We start from the raw sequence: 15,350 nt of genomic DNA, 5'->3' as shown, positions 1-15,350 counted from the left end.
TCTTCGTCCTCTCTAAACCATCAATTCAAATCCTTTCTGAGTAGAAGCCTCATGATGTAACAACATGAAGGCTTGCACGTAAGATATCTTATCCTCTTTCCCAGAACTTTGTCGAAACAGTTTGAGATCGAGATCCTTTCAAAAACAGAAACAAAAACAAAATCTAAAGCAAAGACAAAGTTCAAACAAATGAGTATTCTCAAACTAAATCCTCTGAAACCAGGATTGGACCTAGCCTTAGAATCTTATCTCCCGCTGACTGGTACCACAAACAACCCTGACAAGGTCCGAATGGCAGGAAGCCCAAACAACAGAGGCAGGAATCCTGGTGTGTACAACACAGCAAAGGTCAAACCAAGTCCCCTAAAGATAGGAAGGTCAGTGGAGCAAGTGCGACCGAAACAGACGAGATAAACAGATGAGGGTTCTCAAACAGAGACAGACTCGCTCCTGTGGAAGAACGGAGAAACGAAACTAATAGATTAAAAAGCAGAATGCAGCAAGAAAAGTAATCGACGCCCAAATCAAAACCAGAAGAGCGCGCCAACCAAATCCCACCCTGGGGGACTGCGCTTTTCTCTTGTCACTGAGTCGTGCCGACCACCAAGCAGCTCCTGTGGCTTCCTGCAGGTTCCCAGATGGTTCAAAGAACCCAAGTGGCTGGGCAGGGGCCCCTGGTCCTGCATGCCAGGGACTTACCCAATTTCAAGTTTGTCAACTCCCCAAATGGGAGTCTGCTGACTCCCAAGAGACCCATTTCTTTTTCACTAGCAAAGTGTTTAAAGGCAGCTGATGTCTTGAGAGGGGGAGCGGGGAGACTCCCCGAGATAAAGAAGAACCGGGAAACTGCCTCAGCAGCTGGGCCTCCAGCCAGGGCCCTACAGTCCTTGCTGGGGTCCACGTGGTCCCTCTGGGGTCACCAAAAACTGTAACGAAAATAGGCCCGGCTTCCTGGTGCTAAAAAAGCCAGCACTCGAGAGGCAGGTACTGATGTTAAAGACAGTGGTTTATTTAAGTGCCAGCCACCTGGAAGATGGGGACTCACGTCTCAAAGCCCATCTCCGCCTCTTGGTGCAGGCAGAGGTTTTTAGAGGAGGGGCAGGAGAACAGAACAAAGAGATCAAGGGACGGGGTGGAAAAGTTCTCCCTGTGCAGATGACATGGTCCATTCTGATAAGGTAGGTGACAGTCGGTGTGACACAGTCGTCCTGGCTTCATGTCATCTGGGCTCCGCAGCCAAAGGTCAGCAGATCTCCGGAGCTGGGCCTGCAGGTCGGAGTCCATATCTTTTAAAGTCCACTTCTAAAATTCTTACACAAACATGCCGTTCATGTAGCAGCTTCTGGTTTGTCAGAGTAGGCACTTATGGAAAGGCCGTCAAGGGAATGGCGGGGGGCGGTGCACAATTCCCCACTGTTATGGCACCTCAAGGGCTGTGTTTTAATGTCAAAATAAGTAACGGTGTTTTCGTTTGGAGTTGCCCTCACAATTCCTCTGATCCATAGAGTCCCAGGACAGCTGAGGTTCTAGAATGTTCTAGAATGTGTGAGCTCCCCTCCTTTTTTCATCTCTGTTTCCAACATCTATTTCCGATGTCTAGACCTTTTTCTTTCTAACTGCACTGGTCAGCTCGGGCTGCTGTAACAAATACCACGGACTGAGGATTAAACAACAGAAATTTATTTCCGCACCATTCTGGAAGCTGGAAGTCCAAGATCAAGGTGTGGGTGTGGCTGGCTCCTTCTGAGGCCTCTCCCCTCGGCATGTAGATGGCCTTCTTCTCCCTGTGTCTTCCCATGGTCTCCCTCTGTGTGTGTCCGTACCCTAATCTCTTCCGATAAGGATGCCCATACGACCTCGTTTTACCTTTATCTCCTCCTTAAAGACCCGACTCCAGATACAGCGCCATACTGAGGTCCTGGGGGGTGAGGACTTGAGCATATGAGCTCTGGGGTCACCATCCAACCCATCACATGCACCAGCCACCTGCCACCATGCTGACAGGTGCTGTGGGTGGGTGAGATACCGGGGGGGGGGTCACAACCTAAACATGCCTCAGCTGCGCCTCGGCCCGCCGCTGGTGCAGGAGGGACCAGCAGGTCCCTCTGCCCCCCTGCTGCCAGGTTGGGGTCAGGCAGCAGGGAGAGTGCCCTGCCTCACGGCCGGCTGTGGGGGCGGCAAGGGATAAAGGCTCGAGTGTGTGAAGGTGCTGGGCACGTGGACATGAACATCCTCACACGTCATGGGGGAGTAGAATACGATGGCCCCTGGTCAGGGAGGTCCCCACTCACCACCTGCCCTGACGGCATGGGCTCGTCACTGCATGTGGAGGAGCCCCATAAAGGCGAGGAGGGGGTCCCAGCTGGGTGCCCAGCTGGGTCACTCTTGGCACCTGGCCTGGGAGAATGATGTTGGCATCCGGGGAGCCTCCATGCTGGGCTGCGTGGGAGGCACAGGGGATGGAAGTGTGCTGGAGCCCTGGGGGAGCCCAGCGGTCTCCCCATTTAGTGTCCGCGACATAATTTGGAACCTCTAGTTCTCGGCAGCCCACTGGAAGGGACATTAGTCACGTCATTGCTCCCCCCCGACCCCAGGACCTTCTTAATGAGGGAAGGACCCCAGTGGAGGGAGGAGAAGAGACCCGGAAGGGATGGTGAGGGGCCAGGAGCGGAGGCGGCTGGCTCTGAGCATCGGCCAGCTCCGAGACTGGCAGAGCTCAGTGCCCGGGGGACCCTGGGTGTCAGGGACTCCCTCGCCGGGCTCTGTGGCCTCCCTCGGCCGCAGTCTCCCCCGCAGCGGTTGTGATGCTCTGCCTGCCGGTGCGCTTCTCTCCACGCTGCACAACCAAGCACTAGGAGTGCAAGTTTGTCCACTCCCGCACACAGCACAGATGTCCTGCACACTGGAGTCGTGCCGATCAGCCCCGCCTGGCGTGGCTCAGTGGGTTGGGGCATCGTCCTGTAGACTAAAAGGTCGCTGGTTTGGTCCTGGTCAGGGTGCTTATGAGAGGCAACAGATCAATGTTTCTCTCCCTCGCCTTCCCTTCCCCTCTCTCTAAAATCAATGAGCCTGCCCTCAGAAGAGGATACAAAAAAAAACAAACAAAAAAAGAAAGATGTGCAGATGCCGTCCTTGCCCTCTGGGAGCTCACAGGCCAGTGGGCAGTGAGGAAACCAACACTCACAAAGAAATAAAGGGGCGCGAAGAGGGACGGATAACTGTCACGAGGAGCCAGCTGAGCACTAAGGCAGGGGAGGCTTGGCTGCCCCGGGAGCCGCGCACAGGCCAGGGGCTGCTGCCAGTGGGCCAGGGCGGTGGGATCCAGATGCCTTTGGAGGCCTGTGCCGGGCCTGGGCAGCGCTGCCCCCAGCAAACCAGCCAGGGAGTGTCACAGTGTCACATGGAGAACCACAAGACGCGCGTGCTCCGAAGGCTGGGCAGCATCAAAGCCAGTTGTTTTCTGGAGAAAAACAGTCCAGGGTGCCAACAATGGCCTTTCCCACAGACAGAGAGCTGTTTGTTATTGGGGGCGAGCAGCCAGGCAGGCAGCTCCTCTAAGAGGAGAGAAGGCTGGGCGGTCGCATTGGGGCGAATGGGCGGCTCCCCACCTGGAGCAGAACCCGGGGGTGCGAGGTCTGCCCTGGTCGGGGGGTTTGGGGGGGCGCCTCCCCCAACGCCAGTCCCACTGTTGCAGACTGTAATCACTCCCACTGTCATCCTTCCCTGACCCTTTTCCGTCAAGATTCAGGGGGAGGGGGTCAGAAAGGTCAGCAAACGGGAACTGCAGAAGGGGGTCGCAATTTGATCTTTATTTTGGTTGCCAAGAAACTCAGGGTCAAGTGTAGGTGTAAGAGTTAGATCCTTCCAGGTTTCTGGTACACTTACTCCTCCTTCCCTGTCTCCACTATTTCGTAAAAAAGAAATACATAAAATAAAATACAATTTTCACTGAGCACAACATCCACTTCCATTTACTTCCGTCTGCTCTTCAGTCACAGGAGCTGCCACAGTGACTACCATGCGGCCCGAACGCTCACATGCAATTTCATTTCCTTTTTAAAAATTTTACACCATATTCGTTGGTGAAGATCGTGTTTCTGCCTATGCCTCCTGCTCGGCCTTTCAACAACTGCACAGATTCCACTGAAGCACCGAACAGAGAATGCAATAGATGTGCCATAAACAGGCCATTGTTGGCCATGGCGTGTTTTTCCCAGGCTTCCGCTGCGAGAAACACGCCTGCTATTACAAAAATAAATGAGTGCAGGTTATGAAAGAAGTCACAAAAAAAAAACTCAAAGAAATGCCAATGGCTAATAAGCGCATGGAAAATGTTCGGCCTTGGAGATGATTAAAGACGCACAGGGGAACGGCAAGGCGCCCGCTCTGCCCGTGGACATGGCCCAGATCAAACCAAGATGTTGCTCGGAGCCGCAGAGGAGGCGAGAGCCGTGGCCCCACTCACGCCCATTTCTGGGCGGCAGCTGCCTCACGCAGGGTTGGAGGAGAGCTCAAAATTGTCCATGCCACGTGATCCCCAGCCCCAAGTGTCACCAACCTCAGTGGCCAGTGAGAGGAGAGCGGTTGCATGAATGTGTGTGTATCTTGCACAGTTCGCTCACTAGAAGTGGCATGTCTGTTTCTAATGTGATGGTGAATGTTGGCGTGATAGTGTGCAGTGACAAACTGGAGCCCGAGCCCCCCCCCCCCACCCCCGTGCAGAGTCGCTCTCAGACAAGGCTGGGACTGGGAATCCCGAGTCCTGAATTCAAACCCCAGAGCTGCCACTCATGAGAATCTGACCCATGACCTTCCCTTTCTGAGCCGTGGTTTTCCATCTGCAGAGACGGGGTCCCTGGTTTTGCCATCTGAAGCCTCTTCGAGTTGTGTGAGTAGTAAGAAAATAACACCTCATCTGGGCCTCTCACCTCTCCCCAGGCAACCCCTATTCTCCCATGGCTTAAAAAAAATCAACTTAATACCAAAGTACTAGTGAGTCGTTGATTTGTCTCCAGCTCTGAGTTCCCCACCCATCCCACGTCCAGCTGCCTCCGAGGCCTCAGCCCACTCCATGTGGCCAACACGGACCAGGCAACCTTCCCCAGCTGCCCAGGGCCTCTGGCACCTCTTGGCCTTCGCAGAGCTGTGCTTTCTGCGCTGGACACCCCTCCCACCCTTCTGCTCCCCGGTCGGGGGCCAGTCTGTGTCACCCCGCTCTGGGAAGCCTCCTTCACCTAGGAGGCGCTCGGCAAGTGGGACCCCTTCACGAACTTTCTGGAGCCCTCTGCAAACATCAGATTTACGAGCCATACTGTGGGGAGGTGAGTTGCCTTTGTGTTTTTGATTTTTTAATCTAACATTCATTCAGAAAAGGGCACCTGTCCTTTGTGAACAGCTTAATAAATTTTCACAAGTGGAGCCCTGTTGCTGCGGCTCAGCAGGCTGGGTGTTGTCCTGCAAACCAAAAGGTCACTGACTCAAACCCTGGTCGGGGCATAAGCCTGGATTGGGGGCCAGGTCCCCAGTTAGAGGGGCATGAGAGGTAACCACACATCCATGTTTCTCTCCCTCTCTTTCTCCTTCCTTTCCCTTCACTCTAAAAATAAGTAAATAAATATTTAAAAAATTTACGAGTACAGCCAGCTGGTAACCCATACCCACAGTTTAACACAACGACAAAAACAGATTCTAACCAGCGCCTGTCTCTGGCCCACCCCATGGGACACCACTCTCCTGACTTGTAAGCTGTCCTTGTCCCCTTCACAGAGAGGGAATCATGCAGCAAGTGTCCTTTCACGTCCGGCCCTTTTGTTACACTGTGTCCACCAGAGCCTCCTCGGGCTCCCCGACCGGAAGAACTGTCCCTTTCAGGGCTGCGTGGTGCTCCAAGGTGTGTGTGGTGAGCACGGAACGTCCCTGACAGGAGTCACACAGGTTTGTGTCTTCCCATGAGGCCCAGTTTGTCAGGAGAGGCTCCTCCACAGGCCAGTGGAGTCCCGGCAGTGCCAGCCAGGGACACCCTGAGGCCGGCCAGCGACCTGCAGACCCCGGGGCGATCCGGGTGCAGGAGGCCGAAGGTGAGAACCCAGCAGCAGGCGGTGTGTGCAGGGCTTTGCCACGTCCTGCAGGGGGCCCCCCAATAAACCAGTGTTGCCACCCCGATTGCCGCCCTTATTGCCGCCCCGAAAAGGCGCCCGGGACCCTTGGGGACTACCCGCGCCCGCCCTTTCTGTGGAGAGGAGCGGAGCTAACCTTCAAGACCCAGCCTGCCCTGAGGGCCGGCGGTGAGGAGGGGATCAGGTTTCCCTGGTGCAAAGAGCAGGGGGTTGGGGGGTGGGGGGAGGCGGTACCTCCCTCCCGAATGCGCCCTCCTCTTTGGCCCCACCAGGGGCCAAAAGTTCGGGGTCCTCGCTCCTACCCCCAGCTGTGGGCCTGTGCGCCCCTTGGGGCATATTGCCTGGAGGAGGGACCCCAGGCGTCCAAGGGGCCATCCTGGGAGGGAAGGCGGACCTGGCGCCCGCGGCCCCGCCTCCGCCGCGCCCTCCCCACGCCCTCCTCCGGGGCGGGATAATTGAACGGCGCCGCTGGGCCCAGCGTTGACTGAGCGTGAATCCCGCGCTGTCCCCACACCTAGAGCCAGCCAGAGGTGCCCCTCGCTCCGCGCCTGTGTCCGCTCCGCTGCCGGCCGCCTACCGCCCGCCCCATGGAGCGCGCCGCGCCCTCGCCCTCGCCCCCGGCCCCGCTGCTGCTGCTGCTCGCTGGCCTCTCGCTGCTGGCGGCCCCAGGTAGAGGGGCGGCGGGTCGGGTTGGGAGGGAGGGGGCACCCTGACTCCACCGGCCCCACGTAGTGTCCCCCCCGACCACCCGGCCCCGCGCTCCTGGGAAGTTCTGGAGCTGGGGGCAACTCGGAGCACTGTCCGCGCTGGGCCTGGCAGCAGCTGAGCCCCGGGCAACGTTCCCTCCCCCACACACCAGTCCTTCTTCCGGTTCTTCCGGTTCTACTCACCTCACTGGTTTGTGGTACTTATTTCAAAGACTGACCCCCCCAAAAAAAAACAAAAAAAAGTCCAACTCACATCCATGAACCCACCCCAGTGCCCACCCTCCTCACGGGCTAAAGTGCAGGGTCGGGGAGAGGAAGCGCCAGCCTGGTGCCAGGCTCTCCGCGCCAGGAGTGGCCCTGCCAGGTGGCACATCTGTACTCACTGAGCCCACCTCCAACCTAGGTAAAGGCTCTTGTACCCAGTTTGCTGGTGGGAAAACTGAGACTAGGAGGTGGGGAACAGTAATTTGTCCAGCAGACAAACCTGTCAGTGGGGCAGGGGGTGGACCTGAAGAAGTCAACAAGGAAGGGAGCAGCCCGAGGTGCAGCTCAGTGCAGGGAACCCCTGCCTGCCCTACCGGCACACAGACCCCGAGATTCTGCCAGGCTCCATGCTCAGCCTGGGTTGGGGACTGGCCACTTCCAAACCCACCTGAGGAAAGGAGAGGAGAGCAGTCTCTACCGGCAAACCCGAGGCCCAGAGGCTCCGCCCCAGTGCTGATGGAGCACCTGACTCTCCCTTCTTTCTCCTTTCATTGGGTGGGGGGGGTTGGGAGGTGTAACCACAAGGCCCTTCTTATCAGAGCCATGACCTCTGACCTCGCTGCAGAGGCCTCTTGCTTAGCAGTTCTTAGCCAGGCCTGCTTGCTGTAGGCTGTTCCTCCCTGAGCCAGGCCCAGAAGTCGGGCCCCCCTCCGCCCCCCGCCCCGCCCCGGCACCCTCAGAATTCCTGGCTCTTTGTCTCTGGCTTCACTGAGATTTTTTCAACTGCCTGGTGACCACCCTCCTCCTTGGTCAAAGGGTCACTTGATTACCCTTGGAATCCCAGATTCTTTATCTTGGAGTTAGTCGAGTTTAACTGTCAGGTGACTGCCGTTGCCCTCGGTCGTAAGGTCACTTGTCCCAGCTGTGCTGGCCTGGGGACGGGGCCTGCTTGTTGCCCCAGACTCTGCAGGGCTCTGGCTGTTCTGGGCACCAGCTTCATCCTGAGCATACCCTGGGGGACATTTCCTGGGGGAGATGGTACAGGGAGGGCAGGGCTCAGCACTGACAGAAGCAGCCCTCCTGACCCCTCAAGGCTCCCTGGGGGGCTTCCTGGAGGAGCTGGTGCTGGGACTAGACTCCCTGTTGGAAATGGAAGGGGCCCCCCCGAGACCCACCCTCTCTTACAAATGAGGCCACAGGGCCCAGAGAGAAGGCTGAGGTGACCTCTCCTGGGCCTGGGCCCGGCCCCTCCATTGCTGTTCTTTTCTGCCTGCTGTGTGGGAAGGCTCCCCTGTAGTGTGGCGGTGTCCAGCTCGGAGGGGACGCCCTGTCAGGTGGAGCAGCCTGGGAGCATGCGGGCTGACAACTGTCTTCTTCGTAGAGAAGGCCCTAACTTGAAGTGTACCAAAGAGACCCCTTCATTGCACACTTGGATGAGAATACCTGGATTATTCTATGGCCTTTGCTTCCTTGCGGTCGGCCCCTCTTTTGAGTTCACAGGGTTTGGTCTGGTTCCGGGGCAGGGACTCCAGGACTTCCGGGCACCTCCTTCCTTTCTGGGGCTGCAGGCTCGGCAGCTGTAAGGTCCTCTGAAGCCCTGGAGGGCAGGTGACCCTGCCCCCACCCTCCAGAAAGCAGTGTAAAAGCAATCAAGGAAAAGGGTGTCAAGTGGCGAGCCCTTTAGCTAATCTGCTGAAACTCATTTGGTGACCTGGTCACGGAAATGTCATGCCCAAGGTCAGAGCTGAGCCCTACCCACGGGTCAGTCGGGGTGGGAGGGGCTGCAGAGAGGAGGAGGTAGTGTTTTCTCCAAGACTGTCTTGGCCTTTGGCTCCAACTGATGATGGAGAAATGCACTGGGAGGGAGAACAAAGGAGAGAGGGCTTGGCTTGCAAGCATGTGGTCGGCTCCTGCTGTCCTGGAAGTTTCCCAGGAGGTGGCTGGGCCCACAGGCTGTGGGGGGGCCTCTGCAGCACCAAATGCGTGGGCATGAGACTTGGGGGCCCTGACGGGGCAGCAACTCTGAGTCGTGCCCCCTCCTGGCACGGCCTGAGGACCCCTGATGTGGGGCAACGCCCCTCCTGGACTGGGGTTATGGGGGGGCATGGATCACTTGTCTCCAGGTCCTAGCAGGCGCCACAGCATTTGGGGGGGGGCTGAGAACAAGTCCCTGGCCACCACCCAGAAACAGCCACGGGTGGCTGGGTGGTTTCCCCACGGCCAACTTGGAGAGAAAGGGAGCGGATTCGGGTTGTCTAGAGGGTGGAGGGAGGGAGAGCGAGGGCAGTGCTCCTCGGTGGCCGCATTAGCACTCTGTTGTTTGTGCTGTCCCTTCCCTGGGAGAGGACAGCATCCTTTCCCCAAAATGGCTCTGAAAGTTCTAATACTGAATCTCCGTAGCCAGAGAGGGAAACAGCCCGACAGGACCACCGAACTGGCAGCTGCCAGGGGACAAAGCCATGTTGGTAAAGGTCAGGGAAAGTGGCCGTAGCCCGCCTCTTCAGGCATTCGGTCACCAATACCTGCTGCGGACCAGCTCTGTGCTGGACACCATTCTAGATCTTGGGGTACAGCAGGGAAGAGGACAGGCCTGGCCCTTCAGCCTGTGGGGCTCATCCCCTGGGAGATCCAGAAAAAGTGAGCAATTACAAAGCAACTCCAACTGGCCCAGAGTCAGAGAAGACTTCCTGGAGGAAGCAGCATGCCAACTGGGGTGTGAGGAGCGGGAGGCGTTGGCTAGGCCTGTGGGTAGAGTCGGGAGGAGGCCGTCCCACACGGAGGGGACGGCTCGGGCAAAGGCCCAGAGTCAAGAGAGAGAGTGGGACTTCCAGGAAGCTAACGGGAGCTCTGCCCCGTCCCCGACTTGAGGGGGGCTCCCTCCTTTCCAGGTGGGGTCTGGGAGGAAGGGGCTCTGTGCTCCCGTGTAGAGAGAGTTTTAGGGAAGCAGTTTTAATAGGTGCACAGTGATTTTGCCAGCACGTTTCAGACAATAAAAGATTTTCCTTTGGCAAAACAGGATATTATAACGAGTTCATTAATAAAAGTGTGGTTCCTTGTAATGATGGCAAATGTGGCCACATAACAAAATGGGGCGGGGGGCAGTCATCCATTACGTCAGTTTTCTTGGGATCAGAGACCTGGAGGGGGTGTTTAGAGAAGGGGGCGTGTGTGGCCTGGAGGCTGAGCCCTGTGTCCCGAGTCACTGGCCACAGCAGGCGTGGGGACCAGGGCTGGGCTCCTCTGGCCAACACTCTTTCCACTGGCCTGCCTCGTCGTGCCCCAGCTGGGCCTCCGTGGAGGCGGGTCGGCAGGGAGCCAGGTACCTGTGGCCCCAGCTGCCTGCAGGTTACCAGGAGGGTCCTCCACTCACAGGGGACCAGGAGACTGTCCCAGTCCTCAAAGTGACTCGAGAGAGCCTGCCCGATGCCCGCATCTCTCTGCTTCCATTGCCTTGAATGTGGAAGGAAAACACACTCTGCTCTAGGAAATTCTTGTAACTGAAACGCTGTGAACTTGGTCGCTAGCTTCATCCGCTCACCAGCGCTGTGAAGTAGGAACTATCGTCATTTCCGCTTTATAGGTGTGTCACCCGAGGCCCAGAGCAGGTAAGGAGCTTGCCTGGGACACGTGGACAGTAAGTAGGGGACCAGGACATGGGACAACACTTTATCCCACAAACGAGGGCTGTGCAGGGGAGAGGCGTCCTTCGGGAGAAGAGGCGTTTCCATGCGCAGGGGTGGCCCCAGAAGTGGGAACCACAGCCCGGGCCCTTAAGGGGCTCCACAGGAGGTGACCCCTCGGGTGACGGCACCTGTCTTGGTTGAGCTTGGTGGGCGAGGCTGTCTTTGGCTGCTTGCCGGAGTGTCCAGCCCAGGGTCTGGCTGGCCCTGACTCTCTCTTGGGTGTGGCCTGAGTCAGGCCTTCCATGCTGCCATCTGGGCGGGGCACAGCCCCCCCACTCCCCCGCCTTGTGCACTTGGGAAGGGCTGGGCGGGGAGAGGCCTGGGCCTGTCCAGTCAGTGGACAGGGTCGCCCCTGCCCTGGCGCCTCTGTAACGGAGAGTGCTCTTGGCCATCCTGGGTCCCGGATACCGCAGGGCCAGGCAGGCCTTGGAGGAGATTGGCCTTGGAACGTGTTTGGTTGTGTTCCTGTCCTGTTGGGACTCTGCCCCAGCCTGGCCAAGTGACTCTGCCAGTGGGCTGTGCTGATGTGGCCCGTGCCAGGGGTTGGGCCGCTTCCTGGGGGACCCAAGGGCTCAGGTGCCGTTACTCCTTGTGGAGGATGAAGGGGCCCAGAGCCTCGTTTTCCCCCAGGGGAGGACTTGTGAAGCCTGCTGTCCCTGCTCCAGGACACTCCCGGGGGACACCACCTAGACAGGGGCTGGGCCCGCCCTCTAGGGATCCAGTCCTGGTTAGTGGCAAAGCACCAGCCTTGGGCTCGCACAGGGCCTGGGTTTTGGACGGGTGCCCGAGGAGAATTTGGGAAGAGATGATTTATCTGTCAGAATTTGGAAGGTGAAGGTCGGCGTGTGCTGTGGGGAGGGGACGGTACCTGAGCGGGTGGTCGAGGTGGGAGGGGCCCACGCAGTCGGGTGCAGACCGGGTTGCCTCCTGAACACACTGGAGAACTTAGGCAGCAGGGTGACGTTCTTTGACTTGGTGTCTAGAAGTCACTCTGGACTGCCTGTGGTGGGTGGGCTCTAGGGGACCAAAGTGGAGGCAGACCAAGCCAGAGAGAGGCTCCCGCAGGGTCCAGGGCTTACGGCGCCCGGACTGGGTGGGAGCCAGGGGTCTGGGGAGCAGGCACAGACCTGGGCGTTTGGGAGGGAGAGTGGACAGGCCTTGCCGGGGGCTTGGACGTGGGGGTGGGAGGAGGAGTCATTCGCACCAACCCCGCTATTTTGGCATGAGCCAAGATAGGTAGATAGTGTACGCTAGTCACTGAGAGGGGGCGCGGGGGGAGGCAAGCTGGACAGGGTGGGGGGAATTAGAGTTGCTCGTGGCCACTGTAAGCGTCTTGTCACCGGACACCCAGGCAGAACCTGGGCTGGGCTGAGGGCAGGCTGCAGACAGGAATGTGGGAATGGGGCCCACGGAGGTGGTCCTCACCCCCATGTGCCCGTGAGGATGCCAGGCACAGAGAGGCCAGGCAGTGCAGCTGCGGGCACACAGCGGCTGGGAGGCAGGGCCAGGATCCCCACCCGGGCAGCCTGGCTCTCTTATCACATTCTTCAGAAGGACACCTCATGTGGCCTTTTGATAGAAAGCATTGGTGTGTCTAAGTCCTGCTTCGGGGGAAGCTGGCATTTTGCAGGGGGTGCGCATGCGGGGTGGGCACGCAGGTTCCAGTGCCACCTCTGTGTTTGCTCCGGGGCCTTGGGCAGGTCTCTTAACCTCTGCCGGCCCCCACTTCATGAAATTGCTAGGGACACGTGAGGCCGTCTGTCCACTTACTCCTTCGCAGACATGCGTGGGGTGCCCGCTCGGGGCAGGCGTGGGGCCAGGTGCAGAAGGGGACAGAGCCTGTCCTGGCCCGCTGGCACCAAGTGCTCACACGGCCGGTTACCTGTGCTGTGTGCTGGGGAGTGCGGGCTGTAGAGACCAGAGTGAAAGGGAACGCGACCACCCAGGTTCTTGTGTGTACGTGGGGGGTGTGGTTAGGGAGGACTTCCTGGAGAAGGTGACCTTTGAACTGGGGTGGGTTTGACTGAGCTATCCCGAGGAGAGGAGGAGAGGAGCGGAGCCGGGACCACCTACCCCCTGGCATTCCAGCTTCCAAAAGCCAGGCGTGGAGGGCACATGGCAGGCGTAGGCACACGGCCAGAGGGGTGAGAGGAAAACCCGAGAAGACGGGCCCTGCGGGTGGGATGCTGCACAGGTGTCGGGGCAGTGAGGACGGCCCACACGTCCACTGGCCCTGGTCACAGGTGGGCGCTGCCTGGGCCAGCGCTGCCCAGAGGCAGCGGTGTAGACAGTGCTTCTCCTTCCCTTCTAAGAGATGGGCTTTCTCTGCTTCTCTTTTGCTGCCTCCCTCTAGCTGGTTTTCTGTTTGAGACCCTCTATCTCTCTGTGGCTCACGGGGGTGCCGGCCCCTGTGGTGCTCATGTACACCCTGCCTCTTCCCGGGTGGTCGGTGACCTGGGAGATGGGTCTGTCCTCGTGCGAGACCTGCAGAGCCACAGGGACACAACCCAGTGACACCTGCCCGGCGCCTCCCTAGCCCGTGTCCTTGAGGACAAGGTCCTGCTCTTTGAGCCCTGCACCCCTCGCCCAAGCTCACGGCCTGGCATGGGAAGGGTCCAAGAGGGGCGTTTTGAACATACAGACGAGTAGGGACGGCGCAGAGAGCCGGGGCGGGGGCGGAGGCCTGAGCTGGACCCCCGACGACTTCGGGCAGGAGAGTCTCCAGAAGACGGAGGACAGGGTGGGGGGCCTGCCATCTGATTCTGCGGCTGCCTGGGGGAGCTCGTGACCCCGACAGAACAGAGTGTTCTCTCCTTGTGGGCGCCATAACCCATGTCTCTGTTTTGTTTTGAAGATTCTGTTTTCCTTCTGTGGTCAGGTTCTGACAGCAGCTCTTTGCCCGATTACCGCACTGGTCTCCCCGGCCCTGCTCCCCCCGGGACAGGGAAAGGAGGCCCAGGGTTGGGAGCGGGGGAGCTGGGTCTCGGGGAAGCTGTCACCCACAGTGTTGCCTTCCTGTGCAATGTGAGGGTCACAGCCAACGAGATTTTACAGAAGAGTTGCTTTTCGGTCTGTATTTGGCATTACGCTTTGTAGACCTAATAATTCACACAGTCCAATTACAGAACCAGAGGTGAACAGGGCTCTGGAGCTTCTCAGAAGACAGGGAAGTGATCTGAGAGAGAAGATGCCAGACCAGCCCGAGGTCCCACTTCTTTCTTCAGAGACCTACTGCCCCTTGATGGGCATGGAGTGACCAGGGAGCCCCCAGAGGGTGTGGGTGGCGGCCAGCATGGGTCCACTTGAATCCGAGGGTGCTGGCATCATCCCCAGGGGTCCAGAGTTGGCCCCATTTGCCCGGGTTGCCCAGAGCCGCTCGGACACGGAACCCCAGGGACGGGGCAGCCCTGGCCCCGGGCTCCCTGGCCGACGCTGGCTGGGATCCCTGGCCGACGCTCTCCCTGGCCCATGGCACCACCCTTCTGACCTGAGATGATTTTCATCACCTGAGTAGAGAGTGCTCTTCACAGAGGGGCCGAGAGGACATTGAAAGCCACTTCCGGTGCCCCTTTCAGATTGGGGTGTGTCTCGAAGGAGACTGTCCCACAGAGGGGCACGGCTCCACCTGTTTGGGGAGACAAGTCACTAGCAGATCTTTCCTTGGAGGGGACACGCCCGTCTTTGAAAGGCTGATCTGCTGCCCACGGCACCTCGGCTGCCTCCTGGGTGGCACCAGAGAGCTCTGCCGGTTGTCCCCTCTGGGCACCAGGCCCCTCCTGTCCCTGCAGCTCAGCTTTCCTCCAGTGGGTGGACCGGGGCCAAGAAAGTGACAGGTCTGGGGTCCCGGGCCCACGCCCCCAGCGTGTCCTGGTTGTCGCTGAAATTCTCACCAGCCCTGCCTCTTGCTGAGGCTCCAGCCAAGCGCTGTCCCTCAGGGTCATTCCACCTCCCCCCACCCTCCACCCCCCACCCCCTGACTGACGGGGAGGCCCTTTGGCAGCAGCCTCTGCATTTCAAGGATGGTGTTGGGACCAGGCCCCTGGTGGAGGGCCTTTGGCCAATCTGCCCTGTGGAGCCTTGTTGTTTGTTCTGGGTGCAGGCAGGTGCAGAGGAGAAAGAGGCCATTCCTGCCTGGAAGGAGTTTTTGACTTGGGAAGGCAGAGGAGAGCTCCCAGAACCAAGCCTGAGGCCTGGCTTTGCTCTCACTGGCCCCTCTGGCTGTGTGGCCCTTGGCTGTTCATGTGGTCTCTCTGGGCTAGAGTTCCAAGTCTGCGAGGTGGGGAGCATGGCCAGGCCTCCCTGGGCTCCTGCGAGTGCCGGGATCTGTGGCACACAGGGAGCCCCCGGGCGGCTGGCGAAGTGCCACAGCCGTGGCGGTGATGGTGGGGAGACTCCGGGTTGGGACACCCAACAGAGCTGGGTAATGTCTGGAGGTGACAGGGCTGGACGGAGTCTAGAGGGGCCAGAGCCCAGGCAGGAGAGGGCCTGGGGCTTGAGTGACCCCTGTGGTTGTGCAGAGCTGGCCAGGTGCCGGTTTTGGTGGGCGTGGCAGGGTCCTCCCTGGGATGGGGACACTTTAACGTTTATGTTCAGTGACTTAACTGCCTTCAGCTTCTGCTGTTCCTAGTGACATTTGAAGT

The 15,350-nt window shown here is 58.9% G+C and overlaps 1 protein-coding gene across 2 annotated transcripts in view; it reads left to right on the top strand.

The window, feature by feature from the left end:
* Positions 1-6,578: 6,578 nt before the first annotated feature.
* FBLN1 (fibulin 1) overlaps positions 6,579-15,350 on the top strand; it is a 64,849-nt gene continuing 56,077 nt past the window's right edge. For both annotated transcript variants that reach the window (XM_037160202.2, XM_053661725.1), the window contains exon 1: positions 6,579-6,785. In XM_037160202.2, coding sequence (XP_037016097.2) covers positions 6,704-6,785 — 82 coding nt within the window. In that variant the 5' untranslated portion in view covers positions 6,579-6,703. The remainder of the gene's footprint in view (positions 6,786-15,350) is intronic.

Source organism: Artibeus jamaicensis, unplaced genomic scaffold, assembly GCF_021234435.1.
Source record: "Artibeus jamaicensis isolate MK-2021 breed Jamaican fruit bat unplaced genomic scaffold, CSHL_Jam_final contig_233, whole genome shotgun sequence".
Taxonomy (NCBI): domain Eukaryota; kingdom Metazoa; phylum Chordata; class Mammalia; order Chiroptera; family Phyllostomidae; genus Artibeus; species Artibeus jamaicensis.
The sequence above is the reverse complement of the archived record's forward strand: the minus strand, read 5'-3'. Positions and strand labels throughout refer to the sequence as shown.